Below are 16,036 nucleotides of genomic sequence, written 5' to 3' on the forward strand. Positions count from 1 at the left end.
CTTAAGGTTGGAAGAAGTTGTCTCTTTCACATGAACGAGGCCAACAAAGCTATCTTTCACAAGTCCACAAATATCAATATATCTCAAGACCACAAACATTTGTTCTTTGCAAGAGACATCTCGGGACTCATCAACTAGCAAGCAAAACACATCATGTACAATGTCTCCAATAATGGAATGCAAAATCTCATCTGCAAAATATTTATCGATGTCTTTTTGGATATCAGAAGAGACTATTATCTGCAGCATCAATTGGCAATGTCTTGGCTAAAGTTGTATTCTATTCTGCTAAGCAAGCATAAAGTTCCCTTTATTGTAGGATTTATTTGACTCATCATGACCCCTAAAAGGTAATCCTTGCTTCAATAGCAATATGGAGGTATCGATTGCGTCATTAAGTTGAACAAAATATGCATTCTTAGAAGTTTCACTCTGTATATGAATAGCAACATCAATGTGTTGTTCTCTTTGCAACAATGAATCACAATTTTTTAATGTCATATTGTGAGTGCTGCCAAGACCACCTACATGATCTTTTAGTCTATCTTTATTTATGATAACTATTCCAACCATCTACAACAAAAGATTTATATCCAGCCTCCTTCTTAGTGCAGTCTCTCATCAAGAAACAAGTAATGCTCCCCGCAAAAAAAAAAAAAAACAAGTATAGCAATAGGCTCTATCCGTGGATTCGCTATATTCAAGCCAACATCCAAACTCATCAAACCATTCAAGATTAAACCTTTTATTTCTTTCCCCAATCCGAGTCCATGAAAAATTAAAAGTGCGAGGTTGACAAGGCCCATTTTGTAAGCACATTCTTCTTACCATTTCTATGAGATTAGGATGGCAAGTAGTTATTTTTTCTCCTTTTGCCTGGATTAAATTGGATCTCCTCTTCCCAATTGATATCTTGTGGAGCTGAATTCATAGCATCGATATCTTGTTGATGAGAATTCCCAACATTAGTAGCATTATCTGGCATTTTCCTTTTCAACCATCTTTCTATAAGTTTACTTGTCATCACACATTATTCAAAAACTCAATTGCTTATTTGCTTGAAAGAAATTGATTTGCATCAAAAAATTTAAAATTGTCAATTATTAAAAAACGGTCAGTTCAAAGTAGCCATATCATACCTTATCTATGTTTTTTATACCACTAATGTTACACTGTTTAGCACTGTACATGCTCCGCCCAAGCCGTCCGATGCCATCTCAACCATCCAAGCCTAGGACCCTTTTGAACCACCATCAGCGCTTTGCGGTAAAAAGGAAAAGAAAAAAAATAAGGGAAAATACAAAAACCACCCCAAAAGTCATTGGATTTTGACTTTCCCTCAAAAGTTGTTTTGTTAAAAAAAAAAATCCCCAAAAGTTTGACTTTGTTGAAAAAACCCCAAAAATTCAAAAAATTAAAAAATCACAAAAAAATCTAAAAACAAACTAGAGACAATTCTAAGACCTTCTGTGAATTTTTTTTTCAAAAATAATACCCTTTGCATCATATTTCATGGAGAAGAAGTTTGGAAAAAAAAAGAAAAATGTGCAACTCATATATTAACTCATGTTATTTTATCTTTTTCATGTCTACCATTATTTTTTCTACACTAATAATTGTTTAAGTAAACTAATAAAAGTCATTTTACTAATTTTGGGGTGTTATGGATTAGTTATGAATTAATCTATCTGTAACACATTTACTCAATCTTGCATGTTACAATAACTATTTCAAGATTTCATGTATTTTTAGAAGACAGAGGATCATGTAAGAAGACTAAAAAAATTGGTTTCATGATTTTTAGATTATTAAATAATTAACTATGCATTTAACTCAAATTAATAAATGAGATGCACGTTTTTCTTTTTCTTTTTTAACTTCCTCTCTATAAAATATGATGTAAAGGATATTATTTTTGAAAACAAATTTCACAAAAGGTCTTTATTGTCTCTAGTTTTTTTAGAAATTTTTGTGATTTTTTAATTTTTTTTTAATTTTTAGGGTGTTTTTCTACAAAATCAAATCTTTTAGCGTTTTTCCAACCAAACAATTTTTAGGGGGGGAAATCAAAATCCAGTTGACTTTTGAGGGATTTTTGTATTTTTTAAAAAAATAAACAGCCCCACTCAAGTGCCGATCCATTCAGGAGCCTAGTCCCGTCGCCGGCGGTGCTGCTCACGCGCCGCCACCCTTGCCGCCTTCGCCATCGGCTCCTGCTGCTGCTATCCCCCCCCCCCCCCCCACCCACCTCGCGGTGCCCACCATGGGTAGCACTCCCACCGTCGCATCGACCGCCGGCACGACAAAAAAAAAGGTACCGGCCTTGACTGTCTTCTCCCCACCTTCACCAAATCGGGTCACCGGCCCCGCCACTAATCCACCGTGCGTCTGTGCCTGGGCCGGCCTGCCTTGGCCCCGCAGCATCGAACAATGACGTCCTTCCGCTGCCAGGGGCTACCGGCGCGGCGCCGTCCTCCATCTGTGGATGGAAACCTCTCCGTCTCCGGCGCGAACGGCCACCACGGATAGTACTCCCGTCGCCGCATCGACCGCCGGCACGGCGAAAAAAGTGCCGGCCTAGACCGCCTTCTCCCCACCTTCACCAAAAACAATATGATTGTTTTTCTACGTTTGTCATGTCCCCTGGTAATTTGGCTAATCATCAATTTATTTGACAAAATAACATTTTCTGATGCTTGCTAGCCTTCTTGGGGAACATCGTGTAAGCATCAATACAATTTCATTCATTCTTATTCAGTTTTAACTAATGCTCCTGTACAATTTCAATAGTAGCTTGGCTTAATGATATGTGATACCATATCTTGATGGTTCATATAATGCGTAATTTGATTAAACTGTACCTTTTCCTGTATAAAATCTAACATCTGTTGTAACCCATTATGCTTTGATTGTGCACCAGCATATACTTCTTTGTTTTTTCGTTTCTCAAGCATTTTAATATTCTGGAAAATACATCTAGGATTTTCTTACAAGATTCAGAAATTTGGAATCGAACTAGATTCAGTTTGTTTGAACCTCATTGTTCTATATCTCACTAATCCTTGACAAACTCATAGGAACACTATTTACTGAAATCGTCTTGGTGCGGGCCCAGCTGAAATCGTTGGACAGGACCCTCCCCATATTGACCCCTTGCAGTCATGCGTGCAGATACCTCCCGGCGCGTTGCAATCGTCTTAGTTGAATGACCAGAGGTAATTACTAATTGGCCTTGGTTTGTACCGTCAACTTTTCTAGGTCGGAGCTGAAATAGTGAGCAGGGCCCTGAGCTACCCACTTAAATTGATTGCTAAAAATGCTTACTCATTTGATATCCTGTATTTCATAGTGTGGATCTGAATAACATGGAAAAATGTTATTGCGCCAGGTTCTTTCTAAAGACAATTTCAAGCACGGTTACAATGTTGCTACCATCGAGTATGAAGACTTGATGGCTGCCAGTATCATTGACCCCACTAAGGTTTGTGACCCTGTATAGGTTTCCTATCCTTTTGCATGAATACCAGTTAGTTGATCCTGCAACTTCATCCATCAATACTTCTACCTTACCATCCCACCTGGCCTGAGCCCGGCAACGCTGTTAGAGTCACCAGTCTTCCTTTCCAATGTCATGGTATGCGCTGTTCTCTATGTTATGATTTCAGTGTGAGAGTGTCCCGGAATTGTTATTGCTTTAGTCTATTGGATGCTAAATTGTCAGTTCAAGAATGTTTGCTTTACTGAACTTTTGACCTCTTCGAAAGTTTGTGAAAGTTCTACTTTGCTTCCATGATGTTTTGTTTTCCAGCATCCATAGTCTCTTCTTTCCAAACAAGCTGTGATTGTTTTCTCAAAAGCAAAAAAAAAAAAAAGTGTCATCCAAATCTTTCCATATTTTTCTCCAAAACAGAAATAGTATGATCAATTTCCAAGCTTTCCAGAGTAATCTAGCAATGCACACCCCACATCACAGAGCCAAAATTTGCTCACCCTATGTCCCTACTTGAAAGACCAACATAATAGTTTTTACCGTTGTCGAAACTGAGATAGGAAAATTATGTGTTTGTTCTGTTCTTATTCGTGTATAAATGAAGTAAAGGTATACATTGTCTTCAGAGAGAATGACTAGAACAATCATTTCTCACTATGACACCTCGATACTGAATGTTGTGGCTGCAGCCAAACATCATACTGTGATTACTACTGAGGCCGGAGAATTGTTTACCTGGGGATTAAATAGAGGTATGTGTGATGCTTCTCAAAGGCATTTCAAGCAGCATGAATCTTAAGCACACATGTCATATCCTTTTCGTCCTTGCTTGAATTATTTTCTCCTAATGGCCTACAACAGAATGCTCCGAATGATGCAAAGGGTCAGCTTGATTACCCTTCTGTTGATACCCAATCGGCACCAAGACGTGTTAGTTAAGGATAGTTGCAGTAGCTGCTGCAAACAAGCACTCTGCTGCGGTTGCTGAAACCGGTGAAATATTCACCTGGGGTTGCAATAAGGCAGGCCAGTTAAGATATGGCACTTCAAACTCAACACCCAAATGTATTCCAAGAATGGTGGAGTACTTGAAAGGGAAACTATTTAGAGGTGTATCTGCAGCAAAATACCATACTATAGTGTTAGCAGTTGAAGGTGAGGTAAGTTGGTACTAGGCTGAAGTTTGATATTTCATACGCATTGTTCTAACGTCTAGAATTTAACAGATCCTTTGATGCCATCCTCTTTTCAGGTGTTCACTTGGGGTCATGGCCTTTTATCACAGCAGGTTAACAATAATTTGCTTATGTTCTACTGATCCTTTGTTTCCTGATTGCCTCCCAAGCCACTAGATCATCTCCAACAATTTACTTTGCTAATCTACTATACACATCCATGCTTTTGTATTTGATTCATCTGCCAATACGCGGTTGCTTTTGTCATCAAGGATAGTATCAACTCAGCCAGCATCAATCAAGATACGGTGTAAAATTCTGTTAAATATGTCTGAATATGTGTAATAATACCTCTCGATCAATTGCATAAATACATAGGAATATGTAAGTACCAATCCCTCTATTTTTTAGTTCTCTCTTTAGAATCTGTGTTGCAAAAAAGAAAGTTAAACTGCTTTGGTCGTTGCGCAGTTGAACTCTATCTCAAGGTGTTTCATATTTTCCTGAATTGTTTTAAGAACAACCGTGAAAGCTACATCATGTCCCAGTAATGTCCACATACATGAGCTGTTATCATTGTCCATGTATATTGCATCAATTTCCTTGAAATATCTTGCCCGCGGTTGCTGCGGGGTACTAAGGCTTCTCCAACAAAAGCCACATACTTCCCGTAAAACACTGAAGCAGCGATTTTTGCCGCTCCATGCTTCCGTCAGCCGCTCCAACAGAAACGGCAAATCTCATTTGCCGCTCGCTACAGGGAAAAGGGAGTCGGATTCCTGCGGCAAATTTGCCGATCGGATGCGGAAACCGTATTCCTGTTTCTAAGTATGCATGTGGATCCGAGGAGAGAAGGAGAGTAATGGAAGGTAGGAAATAAAGTGTCTGTTGAAGATGAAAAAAATAGAAGATGCTGTAATAGTATTAGATGATGTTGTAATAGTGTAATAGTGTTATAGGGGGTGTAACTAGTTTTCTAATTCTTTGAACTAGCAGTACGTATACATATTCACCTTGTATCCAAGTCTCCAACAAGACTTCATAATATCTATAATCTTATTCTCTGCAGTAACAGAGTTGCCAGGGGCTAGAGAGAAAATGATTGCTATGAATTATAGTAACTGACAGTTACACTACTGATGAGGAAAATCATTATTTGGCTACTAAATTGGTTGCCCTGCAAAACTTTTAACAATGCCGTAACTCACTAACTGATTAGCCTAGTGCAGTATCCATTCTAATTTCTCACGCACCGAGCAGAAATTTTGAGCACAGCTCAATCCGTATCTTCGTTATAACATCCAAAAGTACTAGAAAAAGTTGCATCCTTTTCTCTATCAGACTACTAATTCATACCCATGCTAATACATGACGCACTTAACACAGAACCGAATTCCCCAAAAATCACACCAACATGAAGTAAAACCGGAGCAAGCGCGTACGTACTTGAGGCCATTGTGCAGGGTGGTGAACTCGCTCTCTGGAATCTTGGAGCTCCTGAGCTGCCCATTCGATCAACCAAACAGACAAAAACACAACAAAAACATCTCAACCCCACCTCACAAAATTGCTTAACTTGAACCCCATCTTGGGAGATGACGAGTAGCGGACTACAAGATTGGCAAGTCCTTACCGCTCTTCTGCTGGTGGACACCGCTCCGGCTTCCTCTTCTGTCTCGCCAACCTCTACCGCTGTGCCAAGGTAAAAATGAGTCTAAATACTAGTATTTTTTTTGACCCTAGTGCACACAAATGGATGTTTGGATCCTGGTGCACACAAGGTAAAAATGAGTCTAAATACTAGTAAAAAAAATTTGAACCCTGATGCCAGTGCACCTGGGGTGCTCACTGGGCTTCGCCCCTGCCCATAACCGGACCCGTCCACTAATCCGTTCAGTGGGAACGAAAAGATGGAGCAGCTGCAAGGTGCGTTCGACATGAATCTTGCATGCACATTGTGTTTTACTCCTTCTGGCTTTGTTTCCAATGTATGTTGTTTTAGGGTTTTTTTTAAAAAAAACTACGGCTAATGTGTTTTAAATATTGATGAAAAAATACTTCTTTTGCCATAGTAGGCTATTGAAAATTGAGAAGTTTTAAGTTATGAAAAAAGTATTCAAGATAAATATTGCAATATTACAAATTCTTTGTTTTTGGAACATTTTTAAAAATAATGTTTTTCCTTCTCGGTGGACCACATGTCATCCTCTTCTATTCTCTTTCTCTCACACACACCTATCCTTTCCTCACCTACATCCATTGCTGTAGCTAGTTGCAACCACAAATTTTCACCCCCTTCTAAAAGTCGCCCTGGAACCATGAAGTTTGGTCTACACCTTGTGGCAATCTGGCAAGATCCCGGGCTATGGCCATCATCACCATAGTCTACTTTTGTGGCCGTGGCCATGCTTCACAACCTGGTATTCCACGGAAACAGACTAGTGGCTTGTTTGGAACCAAATGCCTACATGCACGTGAAATTCTCATGAAATTTTTTTGAGTTCTCCACGTTGCAATCAGAGTTCATATTCTGAAAAGTAATACCACTTTTGAAACGAAAACATGTACATGAGGCATCTACAAGTTTTTTTTCTTTTTTGCTTGCAAGATCTTATCTGAAAAGTATTATTTTGCTTGCAAAATCTTTTTTTGCGAGGTTGCAAAATCTTATCGAGTGGATCAATTAACTTTCACAGAATTTGATAGATTAATATTCATTTAATATTTTGATATTCATTTATATTTTTTCATATGAATTTAAATTTTCTCCATGTATGATCATTATGCCACTCTGTAATAAAATCTTTTTTCTTTTGCCAGAAACCTTTTCTGAAAAAAACTTTTATGCTGACTTATTTTCTTGTTTTCCTTCTAGAAATGCTTCGTTGGTTCTTGTGTGGGTAATAAATTTTGGGTCTGTAGAGGTGGTTTGGAATTTAGAGTACTTAAATGCGGGAGAGCTGTCGTCTCCAGCCGGTTTGGTTTTGCTATTCCCCCAATATTTAATGCCTTCTCTCCTTTGACTTCTTTTGTGTCATTTCACGATCACATCCTCCTCTTATAGCGTTTTTGCCTCCAACTTTTGGTATAACTGTCTGATTGATGTGTAGAGCACGATAAAAGAATATTAAAAGAATTAGGTTCACAAATTTTGTATATTTTAATATTTATTTATAAAATTATTAATATTAAACACATTCAATTAATTATAGAGAAAATAATAGTACTTTATGCATGCATATAGTTTTAATATGTAGGTAGAAGTACTAACAAAAAAATTTGTTTCATATTTTTTTGAGTTTTAGATATTTTTTGCATTTTAGTTTTTTAGCCGATTTATTAATGTAACTAATATTCATTTCAACATTTTTTCTAGAATTTTCCAAAAAGAAAATTACATATATATTTACGTATATATACATATGTATACACATGTACACTATACCTATACGTATATATATACATACACATACACAGTGTCTACTGCTACAGTACCTACAGTAGCAGCGGCCCTGAGAATTTAGGAATTCCAGACACTTTAGTATATAGTTGATGTCTTCCAAGTCTTCTTCTTTTATTCAAAATTTTTGGTTTCATTTGTTCAAAATGGAAGGATGTTTTATCATACCTTAAGCGTGCTACACAATTACTTGCTGCTCTCCATTTTAGAGTTTTAAAACACTACCATACAAAGATTTTCGTAGGCTCGAGAGTGTTTTTGTACCTAGTTTACACCACCAATGAGCTTGTAGACTTGAGTTGATATGGTGTCTCCCATTTCGCCCATTTTGTTAATACTTTCTTTCATAACGGATATGGACCTGAATTACTCAGTGACCTCTAGCGCTGTCACTTAATCTCTTGGCTCCCAACAAATAATAAATGGGGATAAAATAATAACAAAGCTACACTACAAACAAGGGCAAACTTGAAATTAGTACTCCCTGTTGAAAAATATAAGGTGTATTTTATTGTGGTAGGTCTTCAAAATTAGACTTTGACTGTTGTCATCTTAAAAAAACCCTATCATTTATAGCTACAAAATTAATATAGTGTGAAATTTTTTTGGAACATACAAAGTTGTACACTAAACATGCTTACAATTTAAGTAATTACCGGTCAAAATATACAAGGTTTGACTTATTCAAAATAAATATGCCATATATTTGTGGACGGAGTAAATAGCAGACATAAATTGCGAAATAACTAATTAATGTAAACGAACATATGATATGAGATGTGAGAGACGATCCCAAACAATGGAGAAAAGTTGGCACATTCGAACTTGACTACTCTTTTTTTGAGAAAAACAATAGGGGAATTAATAGCCTCAACATTTGTTGGTAACCTAGCCAACTGACCGAGTTTCTTGGAACTTCACTGCTCATAGCCAGAGGCGAAGTACACACTCTAACATATTTAGATCTAGGTGATGCACATGTTTGAATCTAGATGGTGTATAAGAGGTGAAATTAAATTGCTAATAACTGATATTTTATTTTTCTTGATGTCAGTGCACTTGAGTGGAAACATGTAGCTTCGCCCCCTGCTCATAACCATTTTACCAATTTTCTGAACACAAACCATCTCAAGGTTTAAACACGGGAACGATTTAAAAATGGCCCTGAACTTTAGCATAATTTCAACAACTACACGCCATCAAACCAGAAAATTTGGCAAACTTGTACCAGTAGTTGTCCTAGCAACTTGTGCTTTAAGCAAAATCTCCAAGGACTTGTTTCCTGGGCCTCGAGGGGCCTAATTATAAATACAAATCGAGAGAGGAGAGAGAAAGGGAAGGAGGGGGGGGGGGGGAGAGAAGACAGCACACGAAATTTATTGCGCGGCTCTGCCTCTCACGCCTTTTATTCAAGAGCCCTCCCTCGGGTTTGGAATTTCTTTTTCCAATTCCGAATTCTCCTGGTCATTGGGCTCCCTGCGTGCGATCCCCTCGTTCCATCCTCGCCGGGCTCCTGCCAATCTCCACTCGCGGCGTTTCCTTCGGCCTCGGAAGCGGAGGAGGAGAAGAAGAGAACTCCGGAGTTTATCCATTAAGAGGTGAGTGAGTTCTTGATCCTTTTCTCCCGTTCCTCCCCTCGTTTCTTTGCCCTTTTCTCGTGGTTCTTTTCTTGAGTTCTGCGTGATTTTGTCTCGGTTCTGCATGAGAGTTCGTGCGTTCATGATTCCGAAGAACCTATGTTTTTTCTGTCTCATCTCGTCACACCCTGCTCAATTTTTTGCCATGCTTTCTGAACTCCTAGATTGAAAAAGAAAACCGATACTGATCTGAGAACTAGTACAGGCGAGGGAGCAGCATGGTTTCATGTTCGTTCACCTGAAAAACCAGTGTGAAATTTTTTCCAAGTACTAGTAGCGGTCGAGTTCTTCCCTGCCCGCCTGCACCTGTAGTTAGTGCTGTGGGGGGCACTGCCGAGCGACAGACAACATCTGATGCATGAAGTAAATCCCATTGAAGTTTCTTCGGTTGCGCCGGTTCCTGGAACCTGCCGCGGTGGAATTGGCGCGCAACTCTTTTTCTGCGCGAGTTGTGTGATGTGTTTGTCGCAGTTCTACGTGAGCTTTCGTGCAGATGCAGGTAGTGTTTTGCCGTACGTTTGCGGCAGGAGGTACTCCTTTGATATGGTCTAGGTTATCGAGAACTGAATCGCCGAAGTTTTAGGTCATGGATTGTACTGTGTCATGGTGATAGTTATATAGCCATTTAGTACGTCGATCCACCAGTTAGGGGAAAAAAAGATTATTTTTAATACTTTTCAGCGTACGAATGGGTCTGGGATTCTCATTGATGCCTGTAGTGTATTTTTCTTTGGTTGGTGTGTATATGGGATGTGGCTGCTGGATTGGTTGCCAACTCTGTAGTTTGTTTGGCGTGTATCTGCTTTCTGTTAGTATGTCAGTTTGTACTGGATCACGCAAAGATTGTGAAGTGCGTGGGCTTACCAGGACTCCAGGAAAACTCACAACTCTGTTAAGGACATGTAGCTACAGAAAGTGCAGCATTTCTTTCACCAGTAAACATTCCTTGTACCGGTAAACATGAGCACATCGGCAGTCTCTTTGCTGCTTCTAGTTCTGCATCATGAAGTTAGGTAACTGACACTAGTTTCAGTTGCATATTTTACCTATTTCTGATGTTTCTGACTGTGCAAATATTTAGTTGTAACTGAAACAAACTGCAATGCACTCGTGCACAGGCTGGGGATTTGCTGGAGTTTAGGATGACTTGTTATATAATTAGCTCTGTTTAGCGAGGGCAGAATATTCCCTGATCTAGTTAGCTTTGTTTGGTAAACTGTTCTGTGTGTCTGGAGTAGTCACGTGCAATTTAGAAGTTAAATATCCACTGGATGGTTAGCACCATATGTCGATGATCAATACCTTACCGAAAACCCAGCTTTATCAAATCCATAGGTTTAACATACTTACAGCACTGAGAACCGTCATCAGAAATGTGCTAGATGCACAACTCTGCCTGAAGTTAATGAAATTTCCGTGTCTTCAGCAACTTGTGGACACAGAAGGTGATATGCCCATCTTAGTCCTCGAAAGGTGCCATTATGCATTCGGGTTGCGATCAGTCTCAGTTGCTGTTGCACCCTACCTGTCCTGTCTAAATTGACATTGCTTCCTGTAATCTGAAAGCTATTCGCCTTGTTCATGTCAAGTGGGAAGGCTGTTGATTTTAATTGTAAAATTTTATGCCTTCACTTGGCCCTATGATGATATTAGTTCCACCAAGACTACCACCAGCCTCATTGTTCAAACAGTAGAAAGAACTGTCTCTGTCAAGGTCATCATGAATTTAGGCCGATGTAGTTGGAGTCACAACAAGAAATTTTAATGCTTGTACTTGATTAAAGGGATGTGTCAACCACGTTAAAAATAAGCAAAACTGCAAAAGATTTTTCATTAAGTTGAATTTACCCTTTGTTTTGTATGGATGGCCCAATAGATATTTATCATTAATTTGTCATTTGTTGGTCAGTGATTTTATGTCAAATCATAGAAAAACCATGATAGTACTGATGCATCATTAGCATGACATTTGTTGGCAATATCGAATTATTACCTTCTGAAAGTGTTACTGTATTCATGCAAAGATGATGAAGAATTTCACGCTGACAATGTCTCTCATGAACTTCTGTACAGGACTACTACATTTGTTGGCTCTGTGAAATTAGATAAAAGAACTAGATGGTAAAATGATAATGAATTTTTGACAGAGAAAATGGTAGAAGACAAAAAATCATCACAAGATACGGTACAGATAGGTGGACATGTCGTACTTCAGAATATTTCCTACGACAAGGATGTTGTGGAGATAAAATTGCACGATACTGTTGACTCTGTTAATTATGGTGGCAATTTTGTCAAGGATGTCTGTGTCGATGAAGGGGCACTACTTCGTAGGAAGATTTCAGAAGAAAAACCAGTAGATAAAAGGTCATTTCCGAATTTCGGTTGTCAAATGGTTGATGCAAACAGTGATATAAGATGTGGGAAGAAAGATGATGCTAGAAAATCGGTACAAGAACTAAAACCAGAAGCGGTTGTACCAGTTGACCTTTTTCCTCCTGATTGGAACAACGAGAAACGGTACACTTCTGACAAAGAGTATGACCTTGAAGGCAGGATTAGTAGTGGTTACATTTCAGGTGATCCCAGTGATAAGAAAATAAGTTTGCAAGAGCTACTTCGCCTTGAAAATGAAGAAGAATCCCGGCATGCAGGCACAGTAAACTCCGAGAGCAGTGAAAAACATAAGTGCCCTCTTCATGAAGAAGCAGTTGGACAGGTTTGCCACAAGTCTACTATTATGACTTACAAATACTTCAAATTGTTTGTCTCATTACCACTATCATAATGCCGTAGATGTATCCTCATTTTCTTCCCTCATTTGAAATTCAGCGGTAAATTGCATGTGTGTACTTCATGATGTTAAATTTTGTTGCATTGGTTCTATAATGAGAAACAAGGCTTTGTTCTCCTTACAGGCTTCCATAGATCACTGTCATGAAGTTCAAGCTCTTGCTCCCGAAATCAGTGAGGAAGTCATTGATGGTCTATCAAGTAAGGACAATACCAGTGGTTGCGCTGCAATGATGTTTGAAGACCATGACGCAGCTCCAGCATTAGATGTGAGAGGGCCAAACAAAATTGATCGTTACAACCCTTTGATTGATCATAGGTCACTAGAGGATAGATCGGAACCTGAGTGCTCTATACCAGCAATCACAGATGCTGCTTCCACAGAACCCATATGCACTGTTGACAAGACTGATATCTTTAGGGTAAGTGGCTCCACAGGATTAGATGAAGTCAAAACAGCTGAAACCGGAGTGGATGCTGTGAGTTCAAGTAATTCTGACATTCAATCATCTGAAAAGAGCAATGATCACAGTGAAAGTATTGCTTGCAAGGCAATCCCAGGTGCAGTGGATGAAACTGCAGTTGCTACATCTTCATCACCTAACAATACTGATCCTACTGATGCAGATGGGCAGAATCAAGAAAAATGTGCGATTGACGCTGTTGCTGATGCGCATGATTCCAATCAGATAGATGAGGAGCATTGCATAGACACAGACGATGCAGCCAGTAAGAGTTGTAGCCTTGCGCAGGATGATATTGCGGTTGAACTGACTGCGCCTGAAAGTTCAACAGGTCGCATTGGCAATGACAATCCCTTTGAACCGAGCTTCTTTGGTCCCAGTATCATGTCAGGCCCAGTGTCGATCTCCGGTCATATAGCGTATTCTGGCAACATCTCTATTCGGTCAGATAGCACAACAACTAGCACCCGGTCCTTCGCATTTCCAGTGTAAGTCTATGTCTATGTACTTATCCACTTAATTTGTCAAGATACAGAAAGATCATTATGTAATCTCTCACTATTCATCCATCATTTGCGTTCTAGAATCAACGTATGAACTACTAGTAGTTGATCTTCACTTTCGTTCTAAAATTATACAATCATAAAAACGAGCCTTAGAATGTTTATCTTGATCTGTTCCTGAACATTTCCCTCAAAACTGACTGATCGGAGAAATGCATTTGTTGCGGTCGATGAACAGGTTGCAGAGGGAGTGGATCAGCAGCCCGGTGAGGATGGCGAAGGCGGAACGCAGGCGTTCCAGACGGCGCCGTGGCTGGAGGAAAGGACTCATCTGCTGTAAATTCTGAGTATGGTCGCCCTCGCACCTTCTCCTGCGGAATTCAGCTCCTTTCATGGTGCGCACAAGAAAAAATCCTTGGGGCATGTTTGGATTGTTGGTATTTCGTTGGAAAGTTTGGGATCGAAGTGCAAATTTGAGCTAAATATTATAAATTACAGCGAAATACCACCCATCCATACACCCCTTGGATTTCCTCATTTGCGCGCTATACCCTGCTTCTTAATTTACTCTGGAGCAGGGTAATGCATGGCTTGTGTAGTAGTTTTTATGGTGAGGAGTGAAAAGAAATGGAGGTATATAGCTGTAGCGTAGCGATCGTGCTTGGTAGAGGTGCTTTAGATGTACATCCTTGGTGGATTAATTTTCTTTTGAGGCAATGGTGGATTTTTTTTTTTTGAGGCAATGGTGGATTAATTTGTTCTATTGTTCTTTGTTGGTTTGAGCTATATACGTCAGTATTTCACACCGTACTTACAGTTCATTTATCAGAGGTCGTTTGCGCATAGTGCATTGGGACCCGGATTCTCTGCATTAATTCATTATTAATGCAGAGGATCACTGTTTGTACAGTAACCTGGTGCTACAGTGATATCCATTGGTTGATCATTGCGCCCTGTAGCCACAGTAATCTGGTTCCATGTACAGCCGTCCCGTTAATGTAGCATACGAATCTGATGCATCCCCTATGGAATCAGCGGCTCAGATCAGATCTAAATGTACTTTACTATAGCTACAGTAGCCTCTCTGAGAGGATCCCGATCCAGTGCATTGAAGCTAATTTGAATGGACGGATCGACTTCCCAAGTTGATTCATCCCAGCCGTCCGTGCTGCACCCAACAGTTCGCGCGCGACCGTGAAGTTTGTTCCGATCCCCACGGTTGCTGTCACCGGGTACGAATCCTCCCGTAGTGCCACTATCACATTGTCATCGATCGGGACGTCGCCCCATACGACGTACTCCATCTCAAAATAGATTATATTTTAAGTTAAATATAAATATTAAGATAAAAAATAAAGTAATTATTTTATTCTCTTCTAATATTATTTATTGTAGGAGAAATGAAACTTGTATTGAGAAGTAAGTTACTTAATGAATAGGGTAAGATGGGAAAAGTTAGACTAAAAATACCTAGTGGTTTTGATGATGTAGTGGCGGTTTCGCCATGTGTCAGTCCTAATCAGCGTCTCTAGTCAGCGTGCTAACATCAGCGTTACACAGTAATTCGATTTTTTATTAGAAAAATAATTCATGAAAATAGATTATTTTGAAAATTAGGTTTTATGTTTAGAAAAAAATTCAAAAAATATATAATGATTTAGATAAATGTTTTAATACGTTTTTAGCTATGTTTTTATTTCTATAAATAATATTTGATGTTTTTCTAGTGTAAAAATTATTCCAAAAATGTTAGAATAATTTTTTTAATTTGGAAAATAGTTTTAGAAAATATAGATTAATTCTGATAAAGTTTAAAAATATTTTTTTAGATAAAATAAATGCTTTTAATATGTTTTGTTGCATATAAAATTAGTTTTAATTTTAGAAAAATTAGGTTTAAATCCAGAAAAATAGTTTTCATCCTTTTTAGTCGTAGTTTCGCGTCGTTTCTAGCCGTTTAAAATTCATTTAGCCGTACTTTTGTGCATATTTTGGGCATATTAGAGCATATTTTTGGTACATTTTGGGCACATTTACCACATTTTGGTCCCATTTAGTCATATTTTGATCACATTTGGTCATATTTTGGTCATATTTGGGTAATTTTTGGTCATATTTGGGCACATTTGGACATATTTTAGTCATATTTTGGCCACATTTTAGACACATTTAGCCATATTTTGGACATATTTGAGCATATTTGGGTTCATTTTGGCATATTTGGGCACATTTGGTCATATTTTGTCCAAATATGCCCCAAATATGCCCAAAATATGCCCAAATAAGACTAAAATGTGTCTAGATTTGGCCAAACAAGACTAAAATGTGTCCAAATATGCCCAAATTTAGCAAAAATGTATCAAAAATGTGTTCAAAATGTGTTTAAAATGGACCCAAATGTGCCCAAAATGTACCAAAATGTGGCCAAATGTGCCCTAAATGTGACTAAAATATGGCCAAATGTGTCCAAATATGCCAAAATGTGCTCAAAATGTGCTCAAATGTGCTTAAAAT

The 16,036-nt window shown here is 38.7% G+C and overlaps 1 protein-coding gene and 1 long non-coding RNA gene across 5 annotated transcripts; both read left to right on the top strand.

Moving 5' to 3' along the window:
- Positions 1-2,146: 2,146 nt before the first annotated feature.
- Positions 2,147-5,053, top strand: LOC133921879 (uncharacterized). Of its 4 annotated transcripts, none has more exons than XR_009910336.1 (5): positions 2,147-2,646; positions 3,078-3,215; positions 3,389-4,242; positions 4,352-4,650; positions 4,743-5,053. It is a non-coding gene; the product is annotated as an uncharacterized LOC133921879 (long non-coding RNA). The 4 variants fall into 4 exon arrangements; XR_009910337.1 differs by having other exon boundaries at positions 2,148-3,215; positions 3,389-3,634; positions 4,180-4,242; XR_009910335.1 differs by having other exon boundaries at positions 2,150-3,215; positions 3,389-3,481; positions 4,180-4,242.
- A 4,420-nt stretch (positions 5,054-9,473) lies between these two features.
- LOC133921880 (uncharacterized) lies at positions 9,474-14,285 on the top strand. The gene is made up of 4 exons (XM_062366955.1): positions 9,474-9,723; positions 11,836-12,481; positions 12,681-13,507; positions 13,761-14,285. The coding sequence occupies exons 2-4, from the start codon at positions 11,915-11,917 to the stop codon at positions 13,867-13,869; spliced, it is 1,503 nt and encodes a 500-aa protein (XP_062222939.1). The 5' UTR covers positions 9,474-9,723; positions 11,836-11,914; the 3' UTR covers positions 13,870-14,285.
- The last annotated feature ends 1,751 nt before the right edge of the window (positions 14,286-16,036 follow it).

The sequence above is a fragment of the Phragmites australis genome, chromosome 6 (genome assembly GCF_958298935.1).
Source record: "Phragmites australis chromosome 6, lpPhrAust1.1, whole genome shotgun sequence".
Classification (NCBI taxonomy): domain Eukaryota; kingdom Viridiplantae; phylum Streptophyta; class Magnoliopsida; order Poales; family Poaceae; genus Phragmites; species Phragmites australis.